Source organism: Lissotriton helveticus, chromosome 10 (genome assembly GCF_964261635.1).
Source record: "Lissotriton helveticus chromosome 10, aLisHel1.1, whole genome shotgun sequence".
In the NCBI taxonomy this organism is placed as follows: Eukaryota; Metazoa; Chordata; class Amphibia; order Caudata; family Salamandridae; genus Lissotriton; species Lissotriton helveticus.
The window spans coordinates 1,037,067,770-1,037,090,955 of NC_136071.1; the positions used below are offsets into that span (position 1 = coordinate 1,037,067,770).

Here is a 23,186-nt window from a genome sequence, read left to right on the forward strand (position 1 = left end):
CAAGAGGGCGCTGCTTCTTTCTGCCGCTCGAGTAGATGTTCGGTAGGCTTCTCAATGCGAGCTGTAGCGACTTGCAATGATCACCGGGAGGTGGTGAAGCATATGATTTTCCGTGCTCGCACTTTCCAACTTAACGTTGGTGAGCCACACAAGAGGAAAAACTCCACTCTGCAGAGCTTTTGGAACTTCACCAAGGGCAGAGTAGTCAAAACTCCGCCCGCAGAGTTGAATTCATCGCTCACCCCTAAAAATGATGCAGTGCGTTGAGTAGGCAAAATTTGCATACATGGAGACGCAGTAAGAGAGAACTTGTGTTCAGACAGACCACTGTGTATATTTCAGGGTGGCTGCTTCTTTTTTTAGTAAGTTCATGTTGTTTCGTTTAATGTCTCTTTTTTAGTTTCTACTGATTTACCATAGCCAGAGCATAAAACTCTGTTTTTCTGCCTTTATACCACACTTGAAAGAGAGCATGTTGAGTCAGAACACTCCTGCTACTAAGAGATTGATGTCTGTCCCTCTACTGGTGTACCTTTTCATGCTTACAAATTAATCTCAGAGAGTATTTCCTGGCCAATGGCTCGCAGTCATTTCTACACTCAGTCATCTGAAAAAGGAATCAACCAGACCATTTCTCTCATCCATACCTACTCTCACCCATACCTACTCTCACCCACCACAGCTTGAGGATCCGGGTATGGGTAGGGGACAGTGTTGGGGGCGATATTTATGGCCTGACACAGTGTGATATTGTGCAGCAAACACCAGCCTAATGCAGTCTTACAAACTATTTTGGAGAAGAGGAACAAAACACCAATGTAGTGCAAGCACACAAAGAATTACTTCGAATAATTAAAATATAATGACTTTCTGCTCAATGATGTTGTGTGTTTGTATGGGTGCTCTGTTAACCATCTTTTGAGGCATGATTAGATTCGGAAAGAAGGAAGGCTAGATATGTAGACCAAACATGCATGCATACACCTCTTACTATGCCAAAAGCCGCTTGTAGGAAATTCAGCTTTTTTGTTCCTTTGTAGTTTCTTCTGTTTTTTACGGGCCTGGATAGCTGCTCCTTTAGTCCTTCGACTGGTGGATGTATTCCTGTTTGAAAGCTTTTCCTCGTCTACCTATGAACCTGGCTCTGACAGTTCAAACATTACGTTCTCTGGCCTGGATACCTTCTTGCAAGATATCACAGTGACAGGATAGCTTTCGCCTGGTGTTTTTTGGATTGGCTACCTACACAGGCTGTACTCTGGAATGGAATGGATGCTAGTGTGTTGCTGATGGCCACTGTTTGCATCTCATTTGGATGTCAGGCTATTGATATGAGAATATCACACGGTCAAGGTTGTGCTAGTTTGACTTGTGCTTCTTGACGACTTGCCAAGATGACTGTGTTTCTGCATTCTGGTTGGACTCGTCCCAATGAAAACTGTGTTTCTCGTGGGTGCATTTTTTCTAGCTTGAGTGTTCCTTGCCACTGTTTGATCACCTATCACCTTAACTGATGTGACTGCCTCTTAGAACTATGTAATAACAGCATACTATAGTGTTTACTTTTCATCTCTTCATTGCCGCTCCTAGAATTAATAATAAAGGGATGTACATGCTATATGTGATTCATTCTCTTGAATAAAATCATAGATTTTTCTCCTATAAAGCTAGCAAAAACGTGTCAATTAGAAATCTCACTGATTGTCCACGCACTCATTGATCATTTAGCCTGGAGAAAACCTAATGAGGTTCTATTTCACTTCCTGAAAGTTAACCTTTTGATAAATTGAGTGCAATAACGGGATTAGTGCAATCATTGTTTACGACTAACTATGATGTCAGGGAAGCATGGTGAAAAGAGAGCTTCTAATTGATGAGTGGAAAAAAGGGTAATCCGTGGTCTTGCTTGTATTTTATATTTTATTTCATCAGTGCGGATGGAGGGTGGGAGGATGTATGATTGTATACATTTTACTGTAATGATTTTAATTAATCTAATGTTAATAAAAATGCAGAGAGGCTTCATCTTCAGAAGGAATATTTATCCACTGATATATTTGGAACTTGACCAGTGCATTTGGTGGGCTTGCAAGCGAAATATCATGCTATGCATCTTAATCTAGCAAATGTTTTGTCATCTGTGTTAACTCAGATTTCTTTTTTAGATCCTTGGTTTACACACACACGACACCTCAGAAGCAAGTCATTTAGATGAAGAGAAGGACTATGTCTGGAAGCTTCTGGGAATGATTGGTGGAATCCATGCATTTTTCCTCATAGAAAAACTATTCTTTCTTCTAGCTTCAACGGGGCAGGTAAAGGACCAATCAACTTGTACTTCCACACTTATGTTTTTGTTTTTCTTTCCTGTTATATTACTGATTAATGGCAAACAGAATGGAATAAAATATAGGAACATGCATGTTTAAAGCTCAGTGAATAAAAGAGAAGTTTTGCATTTAGTAATAGGAGCACACAGTGGGTATTTAAAAGAAATGAAAGTGGCTGAGATATATTGAGATGTAAGCAGGGCTAAATGACATTATTAATGCACGTTTGGGTACGTGCAACATTCATAATTTTCACTCTTCACAAAGTTGCAAATTTATGATAATTATGCCCTTAAATATGTGATGATAACCACTTCATAGGCATGTCCTAACGAGGTATGAATATGAATGAATATTTAATATCAATGAGATGACACTGAATAAATATAATATGACAGACGTAACGGAATAGAGGAGGGCTGAAAATAATACTCTGTAAAAGTATCAATAAATGAAGCAACTTCATCGCATTACTAGCATATGCTTATGATGGCACTGAATGATAGGTAAAGCAGACAATTAAACATTCAAATAGTAATATGATTGGGTAGAGAAAAAGAATTATAACCACTAGTTATCACCTAATATGCTTAGCATGTTCAAAAAGGTTTAAAAGAGGAAACTTCCATAAGACTCGATGCCACATATTTGCAGGAATTTTTAAAAGTCACAGGAAATAACATTCCAGTGTGGCAGACCCCTCAGCTGGTCCATCTCCGGCTTCAGGTATGGGATGCATGCATCCGGTTGGTACCAGCGATGCATACATTTGTACTGGGTTACAAGATAGTATATCTGGAGGTCAGGCACTCCCAGGCCGCCTGTTCATATGGTAATGTCAGAGTGTTCCTAGCGCACATGGGGTTGGCAGTCAGGCCAGATTAATCAGAGGAGGTGACTGCGTAGGGTTAGAATAAAGGAATTCGGAAGGGGTATTGGGATATTTAGGAAGAGGTACAAAAACCAGGGGAGCACAAATCATTTTAATGATAGCTACCCAGCCAGCCAGCAAGATCAGCAGTTTAATCTACCTCTTGACTTGCACCTCTAGGTTTGCCATTACAGGTCCATAATTTAAATACAGAATTTGGTGTTTGTCCCTGTGTAGTTGAATGCCAAGGTATCTAGTGTGTCCCTAAAGCCATTTAAGAGGGTGCCCTGTCACGACTGGTTGAGTAACACCTGTGAGTGGGAAAAGCTCAGACTTGGCCCAGTTAATCTGCAGGCCTGAGAGGTCCCCGAATCTCCTCCACCAGTGGAAAGAGGTTGTCAGCGGGGTGCCTTATGGAAAGAAGGATGTCGTTGGCGTATAGTGAGAGAAGCAAGGGCCCGCTCGAATTGGAGCATCCGAGGAAGATGTTTGGCCTGCATGTAGCGTATCGGAGGGCCCATTGTAATAAGGCAAAGTAGCGGGGATAAGGGGCAACCCTGCCTTGCTCCTCTAGTGATGCAGAAGGGTTCAGCTAATGATCCATTGATTCATATGTGAGCCAGTGGTTCAGAGTGTAGCAGCATAATTATGGACAGGAAGGGAGAGGGGATCCCAAGCTTCCTCCAAACTGCTGTCAAGAGTGGCCATTCCAGAGAGTCAAATGCTGTTTCGTCATCCAGGAGGTCCACTGCCGCAGGTATGGTCGGCAATGTCCTGTTAAGAACCACAGACAATGTGTGGAGGTTGAGTGAGGTCGATCTGTGCGGTACAAACCCAGACTGCACTGGCGAGATTAGTTGTTGCATTAGAAGGGCCAGCCTAGTGCCAGGGCCTTAGCGATTATTTTGTTATAGAAATTAAGGACTGAGAGGCACAAAGAGTGGGGTCTTTTCCAGCTTTTAATAACAGAGAAAGCACTGCTTCTCACAAAGTGGGTGGCAACAAACCAGTAGACAGAGCCTCATTATACAATGTCAGAAGCTGCGGGGCTAGATGCTCTATATAAATCCTCGTAGAAAGCACCTGTGAGGCCATCAAGTCCAGGTGCCGTAGATTCGTCAAGTGTGTCTATGGCTTCCTTAATCTCGTTGAGTGTGAGGGTCTCGCAGAGAAACTGCTGCTGACCATCAGCCAGCCAGACCATTGGCATCTCCTCTAAATATGAAGGGAGTTACGGGGGTGGGGGGTTCCGAGAAGCGGGATATGTAAAAGCGCTTACAAAAGTCCAGAAATTTAGCCTTTACTTCTTCTGTACCTAGTATGCACATTTCATGTGTCTGTTCAGACTTTGGCGATGTAGTCAGTTGCTCGGTCGGGGTGTAGCTTTCTGGCCAGCATGTCCCCTGGTCTCTACCCCTCCCCATTCCGACACTCTCTAGCGTATTTCCCTAGATATGCAGTCTCTTGGTCAGCAAGCGCATGAAATTCTGTCATTAGTAATGCACGACAGTGGAGTCTCGGATCCCCATCCATCTCCACCACCGTGTCCAAGCCCTGTAACTTCCACTCAATGCATTTCATTTGTTGACGTCTGTCACACAGTATGCCAAATTGTTTGCTATGCCTTAAATGCCTCCCACAGCATGGATTGTGTAGTGACAGACGTAATAGGTGTGGTCGGCCATCAATCCGGCATTGGGGAGCCCCGTGGATGGCCAGTAGTGTTATTCAGTAGTTTTCTGCAGATGTTAGCAACATCCGCGGGGATTAGAAGATCTTGGGCTTCCCATACTATTCAATTTTCAGACTGGCAGGATATAGCATTGCATAACGTATGTTCAGCTTTCGGAGAGTGTTCTTTACATCGCCAACTTTGCGTCTAGCTTCCTGCACCATTGAAGAAAGTGACCTGACTAGGGCCACCCGGATCACCACTGATCGCCTCTCAGCCTTTCACGCTAAATGAAGATTCCGAGGAAGAGCGGAGAATATACACCAATAATCATTTATTATATACGCTCAGAGCGGGGCTCCATCTGCACAGTCTTGAGAGAGTACTACAGAGGGAACTGAGGAACTGTAAGCATAAATAAACATTATATGCATTGCATGGTCAACTAATAACACGCCCACAGTGGAATTTTCCCAACAGATGTGGGTGAACAGCGTAAAGATAAAGAAAAGTTTCTACTCTCGTATCTTGCACAGCTCTGAACACTTTCAAGGCTGTTCCACCCTGGGCTGTGATCACACTGCCAGACAGGTGGGAGAGGTTCTTTAACAAGGAAAAGCTATGCACTGGTACGAACAGTTCCTCGTTACAGAAATGAAAGTTAGCAAGGGGCATTTCTTGAAATCAAACAGGATTAGTTTCAAACTGTACATAAAATGGTGCTTGATAAAAGAAATTGGCGTAGCGAATGCTAACTTATACATGACATTAAAGAGTATCAACGAGCAGAGCCTAACACTGTGGGGGTGAAATCTGGACAGATAGAAATGATAGATTCCTGGTACTGTAGCTCACCATGTTCCTGGAGCAGGCACAGGGCGGTGTCCTTGTAGTTAAGGAGCAGCGCAATAAGGAAACAAGACGGGGCGCCGGTGGGGGGGCTACTGGCCCCAGGGTGCGATTTGCTCTCTCCACAGAGAAGGTTAGGGAGAAGCTGGATTGGTCAAACGGGTTTATTAGCAAGTGTTCAACAAAAGAGTCAGGTTGGCCCATTTTAGTGGTCTCAGCAATGCCGGAGATTTGAATGTTATTGCGCCTCAACCTGGCCTCCAAATCTTTGTTTTTTATTGCCACCTGTGTGAGAATATTTTCTATGTTCTCTATGCACTTCTGGACTGTGGATGACGTTACTTCAAGGCCAGATATTCTTTCCTCTGCACCATCTAGTCGCACCCCCTAATGGTCCAGACATTCTCCAAGCCTGTCCATGCAGTTTTTCAAGGTGTTAAAGTGGGCATCCATTGCGCGGATCCCACCTTTAGCTCGAGCATAATGGCTGTTGTGCCACCGACACGGGCAGTCTCTGCAGAGGTGCTGGAGGGTTCCTCCGCATTGGAGTTCGCACCGCCTCCCCTCAGTGGTCTGACCTGGTCAAATTGCAGTTTGAGCTACTTCAGGTCTGTTCAACCCATTGTTGTCCGTGATACCCAGTGTGTTATGTGCACATGTAGTGCAAGTGTGAAACAACCTTTACAACGCAACTTTTACAACGCACTACCATTACAACGAAACTTTTACAACGAAAAACCATTACAACGCATGTATTTACAACACATGTTTTTACAACGTAGATACCTTTACAACACATACCATTACAACGTAAGTATTGGTAAGTATATAATTATTTTTAAAATGTTATGTGTTTGGGTTTTTTTAAGGGGTATTTTTAGGGTTCAGGGTCAGTTTTTAGTTTTTGGGTAAAGTGGTATTTTTAGGGTTCAGGGTCAGTATTTAGTTTTTGGGTAAAGGGGTATTTTTAGGGTTCAGGGTCAGTTTTTAGTTTTTGGGTAAAGGGGTATTTTTAGGGTTCAGGGTCAGTTTTTAGTTTTTGGGTAAAGGGGTATTTTTAGGGTTCAGGGTCAGTTTTGGGTTTTTGGGTAAAGGGGTATTTTTAGGATTCAGGGTCAGTTTTGGGTTTTTGGGTAAAGGGGTATTTTTAGGGTTCAGGGTCAGTTTTGGGTTTTTGGTAAAAGGGTATTTTTAGGGTTCAGGGTCAATTTTGGGTTTTTGGGGTACAGGGGTACAGGGTTAAAATAAAGTAAAATTAAATTTAAATTAATTAAATGAAAATAAATTAAATTAAATTAAATTAAATTAAATTATATTAATTTCAAGGTGAACGCTTGGGGAAATACCTGTTTTGGCCGTGGACGCTGCCGTGAGGGGAACGGCTCTTCAATCCTTCCTGGGAGTGCCGCCGCAGTAGCGAGAGCGCCGCCGTGAGGGGAACGGCCACCGTAGTCGCAGTAAGCCACCACCGCCGCAGGGACTACATTTCCCAGCTGCCCCGGCGGGTGTGGCGCGACCAACGTGACACCATCGGAGCGCCCCTTAAGAGGGAGGAGCGCCGAGCGAGCGACGTGAACGCTTGGGGAAATACCTGTTTTGGCCGTGGACGCTGCCGTGAGGGGAACGGCTCTTAAATCCTTCCTGGGAGTGCCGCCGCAGTAGCGAGAGCGCCGCCGTGAGGGGAACGGCCACCGTAGTCGCAGTAAGCCACCACCGCAGCAGGGACTACATTTCCCAGCTGCCCCGGCGGGTGTGGCGCGACCAACGTGACACCATCGGAGCGCCCCTTAAGAGGGAGGAGTGCCTCTTGCCCCGCAAGTCGCGCGCGGGAGCGCCCGGGGCGAAGCCCGGGCAAAGGGCGGGCCCTCTACGGCCCTCATCGGCACGAGTAGGCCAGGCCAGGCCATCTCCTTAAAATCCTTCCCTGTGCACTAGGGAGTAGTCCCTGCAAGTTTTGCTTTTATTGAGTGGGGGTGTTAATGCTTTTGGTTGACCGCCTCCTACGTCCTAGCTATCCAGACGGGGGTCGGCTAGCAGGCTGGATAACCTTCGCCGAATCGCCCAGGAGCTGGGAAAAGGAGCGGCCCACTGTTGAAAAGTTGACAGCAGAAAAAAAAAACACCTCTACGAACCAGGAAACAGGTCCGTAGGACATCTGCAAAAGGCACTGAAGTAAGACTTTTGTTTTAACGTTGAGAATAATACCTTGTTATTTTATTGAATTGTGGACATAAGATAATCACACACCTTCGTGTAATTATGCCTAAAAGAAATCACCATATGGCATCTGAAACACCAAAGAATACTATGGAAAATTACCTTGTCCAAGTGGTTAACAAGATAAACAGTGAGCGCAGACAATCATTGGGTCTGTCCCAGTCACCTATTCTCCATCACTTGAGCCCACCCACTTCCTCACAAACAAATGAGTCCCTGCTACTAGACTCCAACAATGATGCCCATGAAACAGCTTCCTCAGTAATTGTTAATATTGATACCAGTGCAGATAATGTGGCGGACATTGAGCAGCATGCGGACAATGTTTTAGATGCACAGGTTGTAATTGAGGCTGAAGAAAACGAAGAAAAAGAAGAAGTGGAAGATGAACCACCTGTAAAGCACTCCTCAAGGGCAGTTAGAGCCTGTCGCAGACTACAAAGTAAACGTGGGGGGACACGCTCAGGAAAAAGCAAGGTTATATCACCGCAAAAATCAAAAAGTACTTGCCAGAACAATGAGGAGAACAATCTGAGGGAAATATGGGATGAGGACCTAATGTCAAGAATAGCGGAGCTGTTAGAAATAAAAATTCAGACTATTATTAAGCCACTTATTAGCAAGATTGATAAACTCTCTGCAGAGATAAAGAAATTGGGAGGTACTCAAAATGTATTAGCAGATGCGATAGAAAATGTTTTAAGCAATGTCAATAAGGGCCGTGATTGCCCAAAAGAAGATAACGAACCTGGGTTAATATCAGATATTACCCCACCAGGGCCAACTCTTTCAGAATGCCCACAAACTGGCCACACTATCAATGACTTGCCACCAGAAGCCCCAACTGTTCAATTAATTGATCCACCACATGTCACAGTGCCCCCTACCTTTGAGGAAAATTCTACACAATTTGTAGTTGAAGCATCACCATTGGTGTTAGTGCTAGCTAATATACCAATTCTACCACCGGGTCAAATCGAGTCAGCCTCGTCACTAAAAAGCAAGGCACTATATTGTCTGTCAAATAATATGCGGATGGCACAGGGGGGAGAACAACAGTTGGCTGACGAAATTAAAATGGCAAGGAGGATTGGATGGATAGGAAATAAGCAAAAAAAATGGAAGGGTGACTGTGTGATATTAAATTTTTCAACTCCAGCTGCTCTTCCTGATATTCTATCCAATATACTTCCACCACAAAGAAGAAGTAGTTCTATTATTCCCCTTACATTAGAATTTTTTTATAACGAGTCGCAAAAGGCCAACAATCATAAGCCCCTGAAGCCAGCTTGGTTAGTGAGAGACAATGGATGGGGTGGGGGATCTACAATGTTTGACATGACTTATGCTCCCAAAAATAGGGCTGGCCCATGGCAAGTTAACCAACAAAACACTCCTCGTCACACTACCCCAGGGCAAAACTGGGATCTAATGGGTAGACGAGGGCCTGGTATACTAGCTAACAACCGTGGGATTTTAGGTAGTGTTAATTATAATGGAGGATGGCCAGGTATGCAGCAGAATCTATTGTATCCTAATACCCCAGCACCCATAGGCAATGGTAACTATAATGGAGGATGGCCGGGCACTCACCAGAATCCACCTTTTCCTATCACACCTGCACCTAGATGGAATGTACCTGCAAATGGCTGGGGTTTTGGGGCCCCATCTTATAATTGGGGAGTCAGCACCTCAAATAGGTTTGAGGCCCTAGCTGGTCTAGCCGATTGCGATTGACTTGATGGAGGGGTTTTGACAATGTCATGTGGCGCAAACCATATACATCCTGGTTTGGTTCCTGAAGCTGCACCAAAGCAGATTGCACTTGTCAAAAATCCACAACAGTTATTGCATCCTGTTGACACAATGGTACGAACACCATATTTAGATATACAGGGAGAATATACAGGGATGTGAAGCACTTGGTTTCACCTTACATCTTTCCTCCCTCCAGGCCTGCACTGGGATACTTATATATAGGTCCCCTGGATCAATAGGGCCTTTCTTTGATGAACTGTAAGAAGCATTAGCAGTCTCTTGTCTCAGGTCAGATCATTGTATTCTTTTGGGAGACTTCAATGTCCATATGGACAATAGCTGCGATCCGGACACTATAAAACTCAATGATATTACGGCTTCGTTAGGGTTATTCCCCTTTGTGAAAGGCCCTACACACAATAAAGGCCATACCTTAGATCAGGTATTTTCAACAAGACCCATTTCGGTCTGTGCCATACAGCCAGTACTCTGGTCGGATCACTTTTTAATCTCTTTTTCTTTGCTGGTTACTGTCTTTGTTCGGGAGAGAGAAATTGCGGCCACGAGAACTTCACGCCCGTTTCATCTGCTCTCTGGGGACATGCTGTCCGAGGCTCTCATCTCCTCACCTTGCCCCCTTTTGGGAAGTCTGGAGGAGAATCTTGTCCTCTTGCATAAATGGCTTTTGGCAAGATTTGAGACCTTAATCCCCATTAAAAGATCTAAACTAGGAGAGCGTAGGGCGTCTGCCCCATGGTTCTCTCCTCAGTTGAGGACTCAACGTCAGGAGTGTAAGAGGGCTGAGAGGGCCTGGAGGCGGACTTACGACCCAACTGAGAAATTGAAATTTCGGGCAGCCATTAAAGCCTATCATCATTCTATTTGGGACGCAAAAAACGATTGATGAGGCTGACAATGTCTGCAAAGAAATTTTCAAAGTGGTCCAGGATTTTATCTCTCCTGTGGTTTGTACCCCTAGCCACGTTCATACGGATGTGTGGATACAACAACTTGCCACCTTCTTTGTCAGTAAGATTACAACCATCCAGGCCTCTCTCTCTAGTGCGCAATCGGTTGTGAGTTATCTACCGCCACCTTGTTCTGTGGAGGACCATGGCCCTTTCCTCTTTGCATTTCCCCCTATGGATCTTAGTACATCTTTAGAGTTGTTGTCCGGCCTGAAATCCGGCTCTCCTCTAGACCCATGTCCGGCTAAATGCTTGGGGAAAGTGGCTCCCGCCATTAACATCTTGGTGAACCCCCTGCTGAATACATCTCTGTCGACAGGGGAGGTGCCTCAGGCCTGGAAGCGAGCCATGATTTTACCACTGCTCAAAAAACCCACCTTGGACCCCTTGATACATGCCAACTACAGGCCGATCTCCCTTCTCCCTGCTCTGGCAAAAGTGGCCGAGCGGTATGTGCATAGGACAATTTCCAGTTTCATCGAAGGAAACGACCTATTGCACTCCTCGCAGTCCGGCTTCCGTACTAATTTTAGCACGGAGTCGGCTCTGCTGGAGGTCACTGATGCTATCAGGGAAGTACTCGACTCGGGGGGAAAGGCCGTGTTAGTCATGCTTGACCTGTCGGCGGCTTTCGACACCGTTCCTCATGATGCCCTCCTTGTAAGACTCTGGGAGTGTGGCCTTCGAGGAACGGTGTGGAATTGGCTAAAATCATTTCTGGCCGACCGCCGACAAACGATCTGGGCGCCTCCTTTTTCCGCTGATATGGCTCCGCTAGAGGTGGGAGTCCCGCAGGGCTCCATTCTCAGCCCTATGCTGTTTAACATCTTTATGGCCCCTCTGGCGGAAGTCGCGGAATCTTTTGGCGCCCGGATCGTGTCTTACGCTGATGACACCCAACTCCTGTTCACATGTGACAGGGAGGGGTCATTTGATGGCATAAAGATCAGGGATTGCCTTGGTGCGGTGTTTGAGTGGTTCAGAGGTCATGGCTTAAAATGCAACTCTGACAAGTCAGAGTTGCTTTTTTTCGGTTGCGCACCGGAACATGATTGGAAATCTTGGTGGCCTCAGGATATGTTTCCTCCGGACAAGGTTGCTGTGAAGGCGAAGAATTTGGGAGTGATAGTGGACTGTGATTTATCCTTTGGACCCCACATCTTGTCCATTGTTGGGAAGTGCTTCGGCATCTTACGGATGTTGAGGAAATTTCTCCCTCTACTGTCACTCAATCACAGGAAAACAGTCGTACAGGCATTAATCGGGTCGCGACTGGACTACGCAAACGCTCTCTTTCTGGGTCTACCAAAATATCTCATGACCCGTTTGCAAGTAGTCCAGAATTCGGCAGCCCGTGCCATTTTTGGACTCCCAAGGAGAGCTGGCGCCACGGCCTTATTGAACACTCTTCATTGGCTACCTATCTCCAAGCGTGTCCTTTTTAAATGCCTGACTAGGCCTTCAAGGCCCTTCATGGTATTGGCCCCAAATATATTGGGAAACGCATTTTCCGGTATGTGCCAAGCAGGAATCTCAGGTCATCTGGTCTGTCTTTGCTTAATGTTCCTGTAATTCGTCGTGCACGATTGGGAGGTCGTTCTTTCCGCTATCTGACACCCAAGGCATGGAACGAATTACCAGTGTCCCTGAGATCGGCTCCCTGTCTTCTGACTTTTAGAAAGGATCTGAAGACATGGCTTTTTAGGAAATAGTCTTTCTTTCTGTTTTTTCTGTTGTGTGGTTGCTTTCTATGCTGTCTTTCTTTGCCAAAGCGCCGGGACGCTCCTTTGGAGTTGCCGTGCGCTATAAAAGAAATAAAGTAACATAACATAACAGATGTAAATGGATCAACGACATTACAGCAGGCAACAGAGAAACTAGACGTTCTAGGTTTAACAAAAATTATCTGTTGGAACATCGCTGGTCTGAAAAAAAATCTTTCTGATCCGGCCTGGCATGACTATCTGGCTAGTGGGGATTTAATTATGTTCCAGGAAACCTGGGGGCTTGAGAACTTTTTTAAGGTTGACTATAGATCTTTTTTCATCCCCGCAGTAAATACAAATGGGGGAAGACCTTCTGGCGGCTTAACAATTTGGGTGAAAATTACAGGAGGCCTGTCCTTTAAGCAAATTGACACAAATAATCCCGACCTTTTATTACTTGAGTTAAAAAACACTACGGGTTGTAGCATTTACGTGATCAATATCTACAGCAGACCACATCGATCATGTAAAGAATCACCAGTTGTAACCCACTTGAGCAATATTGTGGCTGGGTTTGATCAAAATGCAAAAATGATTATAGGTGGTGACTTCAACAGAGGTTTTGAACCTATAATAGGTCTAGAAGACATCTATAAGGATGAGGACAGTGCCAACAATATCCCTTTAGTTGACACAAATTATAAAGCACCCTGTACAGTGAGTGCCTTACAACTATTGAATTTGACCCTAGAGTCAGGCCTGCGTGCCTGTAATGGGCGGTTGCCATCAGACTGCCCCAGCAAACCAACATTTACTAGAGGGGCGAATCACAGCCATTTAGATTATTTGCTAGTTTCGGTGAATGTATGGCCCTTGACCATGGACTTAATGGTAGATAACCGCATAGAAAGTGACCATTATCCCTTGATCTTATCTGTCCAGACTCAGATCTTTAAAACCCTTGATAAAAGCGTTATTAGTACAGTTTCCCTGCCACAGGACCCTCTAGTGGCAAATAACCGTAGATCCCTGAAGTGGCCAGTGGTATTAGACAACACAAAAATCATTAGCCAAATCTATAACGTATTTGTGAGGCATATGTCTGCTCTTTTAGGGAATACCACTGTCATCAAAAATCCTCGCCCAAGAGAATCCCATGAACATCTAATTAACCAACTTGGCGAGATCCTGACCAAGGCGGTAAAAAGATCATATAACGCCCAAAAGAGCAAACAAACAGGGATTACCTGGTACAACCAGGAATGCCGGAAAGCCAAAAAAGACTTAATCATAGCGGTCAGGGGGGATCCAGCGGATATTGTGAGAACAAAGAGAGCCCTGTATAAAAGAACCTTGTTAATGGCCAAAAAGGAGTGGGACGAAAGGGTTTGGTCAGATCTGTTGCACGCATGTAAGTGTAAAGATCAGACCTCCTTCTGGAGCCTCATTGCTAGAGGCACCAGGGGGGCGACTGAATGCAAAGATAAATTCTTAGAGGAGGAAATATGGGTTGAGCACTTTACCTCGCTATATTCTTGTGATAGCCCAAGCGAGATTGAAGGCTGGGATATTTTGCAAGCTCCTTTTGCAGTGCTTGACACAACTCTTGTTTTCTCTTTGACAGAAACAATCCTAGCAATCAAGGCAGTTAAGCCAGGGAAAGCGCCAGGCCCTGATAAAATACCAGGTGATCTTTGGAAACACGAAAATTATATCTGGGCTCCTTACATCAATTTATTATCTAATGATATTGCCCGAGGAGCTCCAGTTCCAGAAACCTGGAAGGGGGCGGAGATTGTAACACTGTTCAAGAAGGGTGATAGGTCAAATCCTTCGCATTATCGGCCTATCAGTCTAATTGACGTGTTGCAAAAAAATTTTGCCCGACAGGTTCTTGGTCAGCTCTCCTCTTGGATTGAAGAACACTCTATCTATACAAAATACCAGGCAGGTTTTAGACCAAACATAAGCACTATAGACCAGGTTTTTAGATTTTTATGTTTAGTCTGGAAATATACGATTATAAGAAGTTCCCATATATACGTGGCTTTTGTTGATTTGAAGGCAGCTTTTGACATGGTTCCAAGGGTAGCGCTATGGAAGACACTAAGTAAGATGGGCGTCCCTGTGAATATCCTTCAAATTTTAATTAGACTACATGAGAATAATTATGCACGAGTTAGATGGGGACCAAATGGAGAAGTCAGCGAGAAAATAAAAATAGCAAAAGGGGTAAGGCAAGGGTGCGTAATGGCACCCACCTTATTCTCCTTATACGTCAATGACATTCCCGATACTCTTTTGGGCTGCGAGCATGACTCTCCCAAATTGAGTGGGCAAGCCGTTCCGGCACTATTGTTTGCAGACGACACTATTTTAATTTCTCAGACACCCAGGGGGCTTCAAAACCTTTTAAATACATTTAGTTTGTATTGTCACGACAAGGAATTGGAAATTAATTCCTCAAAAACAAAAGTTATGACAATCAACCCTCATAAAGGTTTTAATAAGGTTTTTAAGATAAATAATGAACCTATTGAAGAAGTCCCAAATTTTAAATACCTGGGTATTATTTTAGACAGCCACGTCACATGGAAAACACAATTGGAGAACTCAAAATTAAGGCTGACCCAAAGTCAGTGTCCGATTTTAAAGAGGCATAACAATAGCCATTTTAAAGCAGTCTCACCAGCCATTGAATTATTTAAATATAAAGTGCAATCATCTTCACTTTATGGCGCGGACCTTTGGGCCTATGCTTTAAAGGATACTTTTCGAGTGAGGGAAAACTCCTTCATTAGGCAACTTTTAGGGATACCTGGGTCAACACCACTGACACCCGTATTATGGGATCTTAACTTTCGACGTACAGATGACTATGCTTCTCTTCGTCCGCTCCTCTATTGGATCCGTTTATGGTCCATCGAGGAGCTGGCTGATTATAGAGAAGCTTTGAAAGAGATATTGGCTATAAGGAATATTACGCATTTGCCATGGTTAGAGTACGTAAAAAAATGGTTTGAAAAACTAGGGTTAAGTGACTTCTGGTTTGACCCTGATTCCCTCACAAACAGCTCAAAAAAGATCCTGAAGCAAAGGTACTGGGACTATATCAGAGATTCAGTGTTATCAAACCCTAGAACAGGGACTCTAACCTCGAAATTTTTTAAAATTAAAATGACTATGCAATTAGAGCCCCTTATGGATGAAATTTATCCCCCACTGGCCAAAAGCCTATATTTAAAGTTCCGGTATGGTATCCTGCAATTAAAAGAAAGGACAACTAGCTGGAACTCTAATTAGGGGTTGGCCGGGGTCGCTGGCTCTGATATATGTGAGTTATGCGAGATGCGACTGAAAGAGGATGAGTCCCATGTCCCCAGCATACCTTAGAGCCAGGAAAAAATGGCTAAAGCCAATTTGCAAAAGGTTAGGCCTCAGACAAATTAAGGTTGGTTTTAGAATTTTTAAGGGAGACACTGCACAACCGATTGTGTTCAGCATAAGTCGTTTTCTCTTATGTGTAGCCTTGATTAGGAGGATGAAAAATTTAAAAACCTAATGAAATAAGGCTACTTCACCATGTTATTGAGTCATCTGTTAGCTGCTAAAAGTGATGCTTGCTTTACTGTCCTGATGTGTATCTTTTTTAACAAAAAAACAAATGTTTAATTTATTGTTTTATTACCTTGTATATTTAGTGTTCTGTATACTAGAGGGGCCAATTAAGATCTAGCCAACCTCAAGTGGATGACTTGGAAAATGAATTGAATTTTAGGTATTTTATGCAAAGGAAATGTGTTGATATTCTTGCCCATTTTTATCATTATGTAATATATTGTAATATGATGTATCATGATTGAATGTATTGCATCTTACAAGGTTTTTTAAACCGAATAAAGATTGAAATGAAATGAAATGAAATTAATTAACTACTTACCAATATTTACGTTGTAATGGTATGCGTTGTAAAGGTACCTGCGTTGTAAAAACATGCGTTGTAAATACATGCGTTGTAATGGTTTTTGCGTTGTAAAAATTTTGTTGTAATGGTATGCGTTGTAAAAGTATGCGTTGTAACATCATAGATCCAGTGCAAGTAGGTGCCCAGTCTGTAGCTGTTAATATTTTTGTGCGTTACAGGTCCTACAGCACGATGTAGCATAGTGAAGGCTAGTGGGTGGACAGGTGACTGTTGGGCGGTGCTGTGGCTCTGGGCCGCGTAGGATGAGTTGCTCGTTGACAATGCATTAGAAGCATGGGCCGAAGCAAAGCAGCCATTCGGGACCTTAAGCAGTACTCAACAGGGGCCACAGCATGTTTTCAGTTCCTGGGAGCATTGCAGTATCTACCAGGTCCCACTTAGCTCATGTATTCTGCGGCAGGGATGCTGTTGCTCTGGGCAGCCATTAGGGAGTTGGGACTCCTGCAGCACAGGGCATGGCCGGGCCTCAGTGGGAGGGGCCGGCGCTCCATGCAATTGCCGCCCTCTGTGCCATCCGTGAGGAATTTAAAGTTGTCCCACAAGGGCAAGTGGTGGCCAGCATCAGGTCCCTGCCCGCCTCCGCTGCTCTCAATGCGATGTGTGGCTCACCTCGGGCTCCACGTCCAGGTCTATGCAGTGTGGCTGATGTCGAGCAATACCATCAGGACCGGGCAGTCTTGACCTCAGGCTTAGCTGCAGAACCTGTCACCACAGGTCCTCTGAGATGGGCTGGCCGCACCCAACAAAATTGGTTTAGTGTTCAGTCACAGAGCCCCCACGGGTCACAAGCTCACAAGCAGCGGCACCCTGATTAGAGGGATACGCTGTTTTTATATCTCTGAGCCTGCAAGGAATCTAATGCGAGGTCGGGGTTAAGCTCCTAAAGATCGCTTTTAAAATCCTTTATGTTATGTGCCTGATTTGTGTATAATATACATTTGTACTTTTAACAAAGAGCTTACCACGTTTTTCTAGCACTGTTGTTCTGCCTGAGACCCCGTTCCGTCACGGCTTGTGCCGCTTGCATGGAGGGTCGGCCCAGGCATTCACATCACTCCCGGTTGCATTACCGGAAGTAGTAGCAGCGCTCTAGCCTGCCTCTCCCTATATAATCGGGAGGAAGGCGCGGACGCGCGCAGCGGCACCCTGATTAGAGGGATACGCTGTTTTTATATCTCTGAGCCTGCAAGGAATCTAATGCGAGGTCGGGGTTAAGCTCCTAAAGATCGCTTTTAAAATCCTTTATGTTATGTGCCTGATTTGTGTATAATATACATTTGTACTTTTAACAAAGAGCTTACCACGTTTTTCTAGCACTGTTGTTCTGCCTGAGACCCCGTTCCGTCACGGCTTGTGCCGCTTGCACGGAAGGTCGGCCCAGGCATTCACATCACTTCCGGTTGCATTACTGGAAGTAGTAGCAGCGCTCTAGCCTGCCTCTCCATATATAATCGGGAGGAAGGCGCGGACGTGCGCAGCGGCGCGCAGGCGGCGCGCCGAAGGTGCGCCAAAGGCAAGCCCGTCTGCGCCCCGTCCGCGCCTGACCGTCGCCAGTTGCCAGGACTCTCTTCTGTCTCCTTCCAGGTATATTTGTTTTTAGTTTTTAGTTTTAGTACCCTTTAATCCCAAAACAGTATGTCCATCCTTAGGTATTCCAGCATTGAATTGAGGGTACTTAATCTCCCCCGTATTATTCTTTCAGACGCCCTAGCAGCTGATATCAATAAATGTCCGCAGATCTCCTGTCTAATGTCTCCCCCTGGCGTGACTGGAATCACTGCCCCCCCAATTTGAACTCCCTTGGTGGGGCTCCTCATGACCTCACTGCTATCTATTTCAATGCTCGCTCAATCCCAAAGCATACATTGGAAATATGGAGTCTCTTTGACGCAGAGGCCCCTGACATTTGTTTCGTGTCTGAAACCTGGCTGCACGATAGTGCTACCCCTGACCTACATATAGCCTTTCCTCCACAATATAGTCTAATACGTCAGGATAGGAAGGATTCTAGAGGGGGAGGCCTACTAATCGCAGCTATTCATAAAATCAATATAAGCTGCGTGGAAAGCCTGGTGTTTGACCGTATGGAAATTATTGTATTTAAAATGAACGGCCCTTCAAATGAGGTCTGGAAGGGGGCCCTACTTTATCATCCCCTGGCGCTAAGGGTGAGTTTGCCAACTCACTATTAGAAATTATCGCCCCTCATGTTCTGACCTCGGAAACATTTTTGCTGATTGGGGACTTTAATCATCATGCCGAAGAACTATCCGATGTAGATACTGAGAAATTAATCTCCAACATGTGTACCCTGAACCTCACTCAGAAGATCGCCGGTCCGACCCACCTGGCCGGCCACACTCTTGATCTTCTTTTTTCCAACTCTTCTGATATCAGGGCTGATCCCCCATTCCATTGCTCTGGACCGGTCATTATTTAGTGAAGCTCACTGTTCCCACGCCTATAATAGAGTCAGCCTCTAAAGTGGAATTTATATCTCGCAGATCCCTGAAAAAAATTACTTTACCCTCTTTTTTTCTGAGCACTTCCAATCCGAGTCCATTAGCTCCGTCAAAAGTGTTAGTGCAGCCGCACAGCACTTAGACAGAACCATTGAAAGAGCACTTGATAAAATTACCCCCGACGTAAAATCAAGTATAAGACCAGGACCGCTCCATGGTTCACCGAACAGTTAAAAATCACAAAATCTCTAACAAGAACCGCTGAGAAAAAATGGCTGCATAATAAAGATCAAACAAATCGGAATGCATATAAAACTCTGCACACCAGATATATGCGAGAGATAAGGGTGGCCAAACGATCATACTTAATGGACCGTATAAACACAGCAGACAATTCCTCAAAAGAATTATATCAAATCTTGAGAGAATTTACCATTCCTAATAACCCATCGTCAACTCCTAATTCTAGTGAATAGGCGGAAGCACTTTCGGGGTTCTTTGAGGATAAAATAACTGCGATACATGCTTCCTTTCCTCCCTGTCAAATTCCATTGAAGCCCACTGGACCGATACCTATTTCAAGGGACCCATCATACATCTGGGACAAATTTGAAATGATTGATAATGATAAGACCTTATCTATTGGCATAAAAATCAAGTTGGGCTCTCCCACTGATCAGGCCTCTCCAAAACTGTTCACCATACTTGCCCTGGCCCTAGTATAATGTCTTACTAGTCACTTCAATAGATCCCTTCTGGAGGCAGACTTTCCTATAATATGGAAGGCAGCCAGAATCAGGCCAATATTAAAAAAAACCTCAGCTGACCCTAATGTTCTCCCAAATTACCGGCCAATTTCTCTGTTGCCATACTTTGGAAAGATACTGGAGTCCCATGTCAATGGACAGCTGGTGAGCCATCTAGAGAATCATGGGCTCTTAGATCCCTCCCAGTCGGGCTTCCGTGCCGCCCATAGCATGGAGACGGCATTATTAGAGGTCGCGACAATATCAGGCTGGCTCTGGATAAGCATCAATCTATGATCCTTATCCTACTTGATCTATCCACAGCTTTTGACACCATCTCCCATCGCATTCTTATCCAACGGCTAAGGGAAATTGGTGTCAGAGGGAAAGTCCTAAAATGGTTCACCAGCTACTTATCCGGTCGCACAACTGCTGTCCAAATTGCCAACAATATCCCAAACACACGCCCGGTTAAGATGGGTGTACCGCAGGGCTCTATTTTGAGCCCTACGCTTTTTAACGTCTACATGACACCCTTGGCGAGAGTAATTAGAGCGTTCGGTTTTGAGGTTTTATCGTACGCCGATGACACCCAAATCCTAGTCACCTTAGGCCCGGACCTTAACGAAACTAAACTACGCTTCAAAAACTGCATGGTCGAGGTTAAGAATTGGATGAGCACTAATCATCTGCAGCTCAATGGCGACAAAACCGAGATCATGCTTTTTGGGAAAGCTGCTGAATACTGGGCCCATGACTGGTGGCCGGAACAGCTGGGTGACCACCCCATCCCTAAAGAATCCGTACGGAATTTGGGTTTTTACATGGGCAATAAGTTGTCCATGAAAACCCAAACAAACCATATCGTGGGAACCTGTTTCGGACTCATGCGCTGTCTGCACAAAGTCTTTAAGTGGTTTCCAGCGGAGGCACGAAAACCCCTAGTACAGGGTCTAATTATAAATAGGCTGGAGTACGGGAACTCGCTCCTCCTGGCAATAAACGAACACCACTTGAGAAGACTGCAGGTTCTCCAGAACACCGCGGCCCGGCTGGTTTTGGATCTTCCCTGGAGATGTCCGTCTGCCCCATGTCTCAGAAGCCTTCATTGGCTTCCGGTCAAGAAGCGAATCATGTTCAAGACCATATGCTTGGTCCACAAGCACATGTACGGCAGCGGCCCAAAATATTGGTCCCAGAAGCTGACGTGGTACACACCCCTAAACAAACTTAGATCTAGCTCCGCGTCACTTCTTACCCCTCTGAGAATACAAACTTGCAGAAATGGGGGTCGAGCTTTTTCCTTTCTTGCCCCCTCCCTTTGGAACAAGATGCCCCTGAATCTGCGCACTACTCCAGAATATCACTGCTTCCGTAAGAAGTTAAAGACCTGGATTTTTGCAACCTAAGTTGTCTTCTCATATCATAGCCGTCTGCAAGCGCCGTGAAACTCTTTGGAGTGATATGTGCGCGATACAAATGCATCTGACTTGACTTGACTTGTTCAGTAATCTCTGGCCTTCCAGTCTGCAGCGGGGCTTCAGATCTCACCTCCCAGAGCGGTCTTAATGGCTATACAGCTAATTATAATGGATTTAGGTCCAGATCTCTGTACTGGGGGTTAATGTTTGTCATTGTTCATTTTTCAACTGGGTCTGGTGGCTCAGTGGACTAATGTGTCCATTGCAGGGGTCACAGGTTCAAACCACTGCAGGTTCACTCAGCCTTTCATCCATCTGAGGTCGATAAAAGGAGTACCATTGAGTTGGGTAACAATAAACAACTGTTATTCAGCGCAAAGATACCTCCGGGTGAACGTGTGCTTTACAAAAACACCTGTTATGTTATTCCATCCAACAATTGTTCTTTTTGCAACTGTAGGGGACACGCCACAGCCTGATCATGTCCATGAGCCACTTAGGCCTGAAATTGTGTAGGGAAGAGCCAATGTTGTGCATACTACGCCTCAGCACTATAATAGTATAGGTCCATATCTGGATCCCCGACCTCCCATGTTTGAAGGGAAGCATCGGTATTTCCCAAGAAATCCAGGGTTGGCCACCGGCCTCCATTAGGGACACCAAGTGTGAACAGAACTGTTGGTAGGATCACCATTTTCCCTGTGGCCAGCCTTCCTATTAAAGAGAGCGGGAGCCTCTGCCAGCTCTCCACATGCTCATCCGAAACATCTTCAAGCACCAGTAGTTGGTCCTCCAGAGATTGTCAGTATCTCTACTAAGCTATATCCCAAGATATTTTACTGGTCTGTCTGACGATTCGAGCGGCTACTTTGGGGAAAACTTTGTCATCACATCAGTCAATGGAAATAACACAAACTTCGCGCAATATATGGTGTCTCTTGATAGACCCCCAAATCTGTTGAATTTCTTAATTAGTGGGTCCAAGTAGGATTGTGGATCTCTGACATAGTGGGTGACCTCGTCAGCATACATTGACACTACAATCCTGTGGGGTGTGAAAGCCAGGCCTTGGTGTGCATGGTGCTGCCTCAACCAGGCTGCCAGTGACTCCATGGCTATAGCAAACAATATGGGGACAGGGGCCAGCTGGGTATCTCAGTCCGCACCCAAGACCTAGCTGGGCGACCTCAGGGGTGCCCGGGCTTGACCCTCGTCAGCTGTATCTACCATTCACTGCACTGCACCTGACTCACCTCAGGGGCACCTTACTGTCAACTGTCCTCCTCTCGGTCAACTGAATGAACTGGTGGAGTAGCTACAGAGCTGCCTCATACTCCCCCTCAGTTGCCCTCCTGCAGTGAGTTTCCTTTTGCCACAGATCCTACTGTGGTTCCAACTGTGTGCTTCTTAACATCAGCATCCCGCCAGCCAGCCAAGTTAGTGACATGAGCAGCACAAAGCTCCGGACCAGCACCCATACCGAAGACGTACGGCAGTGGGAATGGAAGCAGGACCCTCCTGCCCGTAGGAGGCAAACAGCAAGCAGAAAGCAGCCCGCGTTCCACTCAAAGGTCATCCACAGGAGAGAGAGAGAGTAGAAACGGACACCTCTGCGATATGTGACTGCAAACAGCAGACTGGAACAGGGACTGACCAAGATGAGCATTAGCCCATGTCAGAGAGTTATACATTTCAGGGAGACCTACACAGACAGCTAGCAAAAAGGTTCCAAAGTCCAGAAGGTGAGTAGCATGGGAGTCCACTGTTCTTCCATTAAAGTTGTAGTGTCAGGTTATTTTGCTCTCGAAAGAGAGTATAATCCATAATTCATCTTATAATTCCGGGCAATTTCGATGACTGACTTTGGCAACCCCAAACAAAATACTCTCATATTTTTAAATGGGTATAGGACTGTATAGGCTTGGTTCAATAAACACTTGAAAAGTATCAATGTAATTAGGATCTTTCTTTTTAAAATGGAAAAATGGGAGCACAAACTTTTGAGAAAGTTGAAACCTCTGACGGCCCACATTTCGAAGAAGAAAATATTTGTTCATGGTTGCACCAGGGTCCTCTTCTGGCTTTTATTTATGATCAAACCATCATGCGCACTGACGTCTCTCCAACCCAGCTGTGTTGCTGGGTGGGAAGACCAGCAGGCACATGCTCCCAGGTCCCGATGGAGCACAAAACAAGCCAGC

At 45.1% G+C, this 23,186-nt stretch overlaps 1 protein-coding gene across 1 annotated transcript in view; it reads left to right on the plus strand.

Moving 5' to 3' along the window:
* SLC39A12 (solute carrier family 39 member 12) overlaps window positions 1-23,186 on the plus strand; it is a 402,419-nt gene that overhangs the window by 183,387 nt on the left and 195,846 nt on the right. The window contains exon 8 of the mRNA XM_078664420.1: window positions 2,166-2,315. Within this exon, the coding sequence (XP_078520546.1) occupies window positions 2,166-2,315 (150 nt within the window). The remainder of the gene's footprint in view (window positions 1-2,165; window positions 2,316-23,186) is intronic.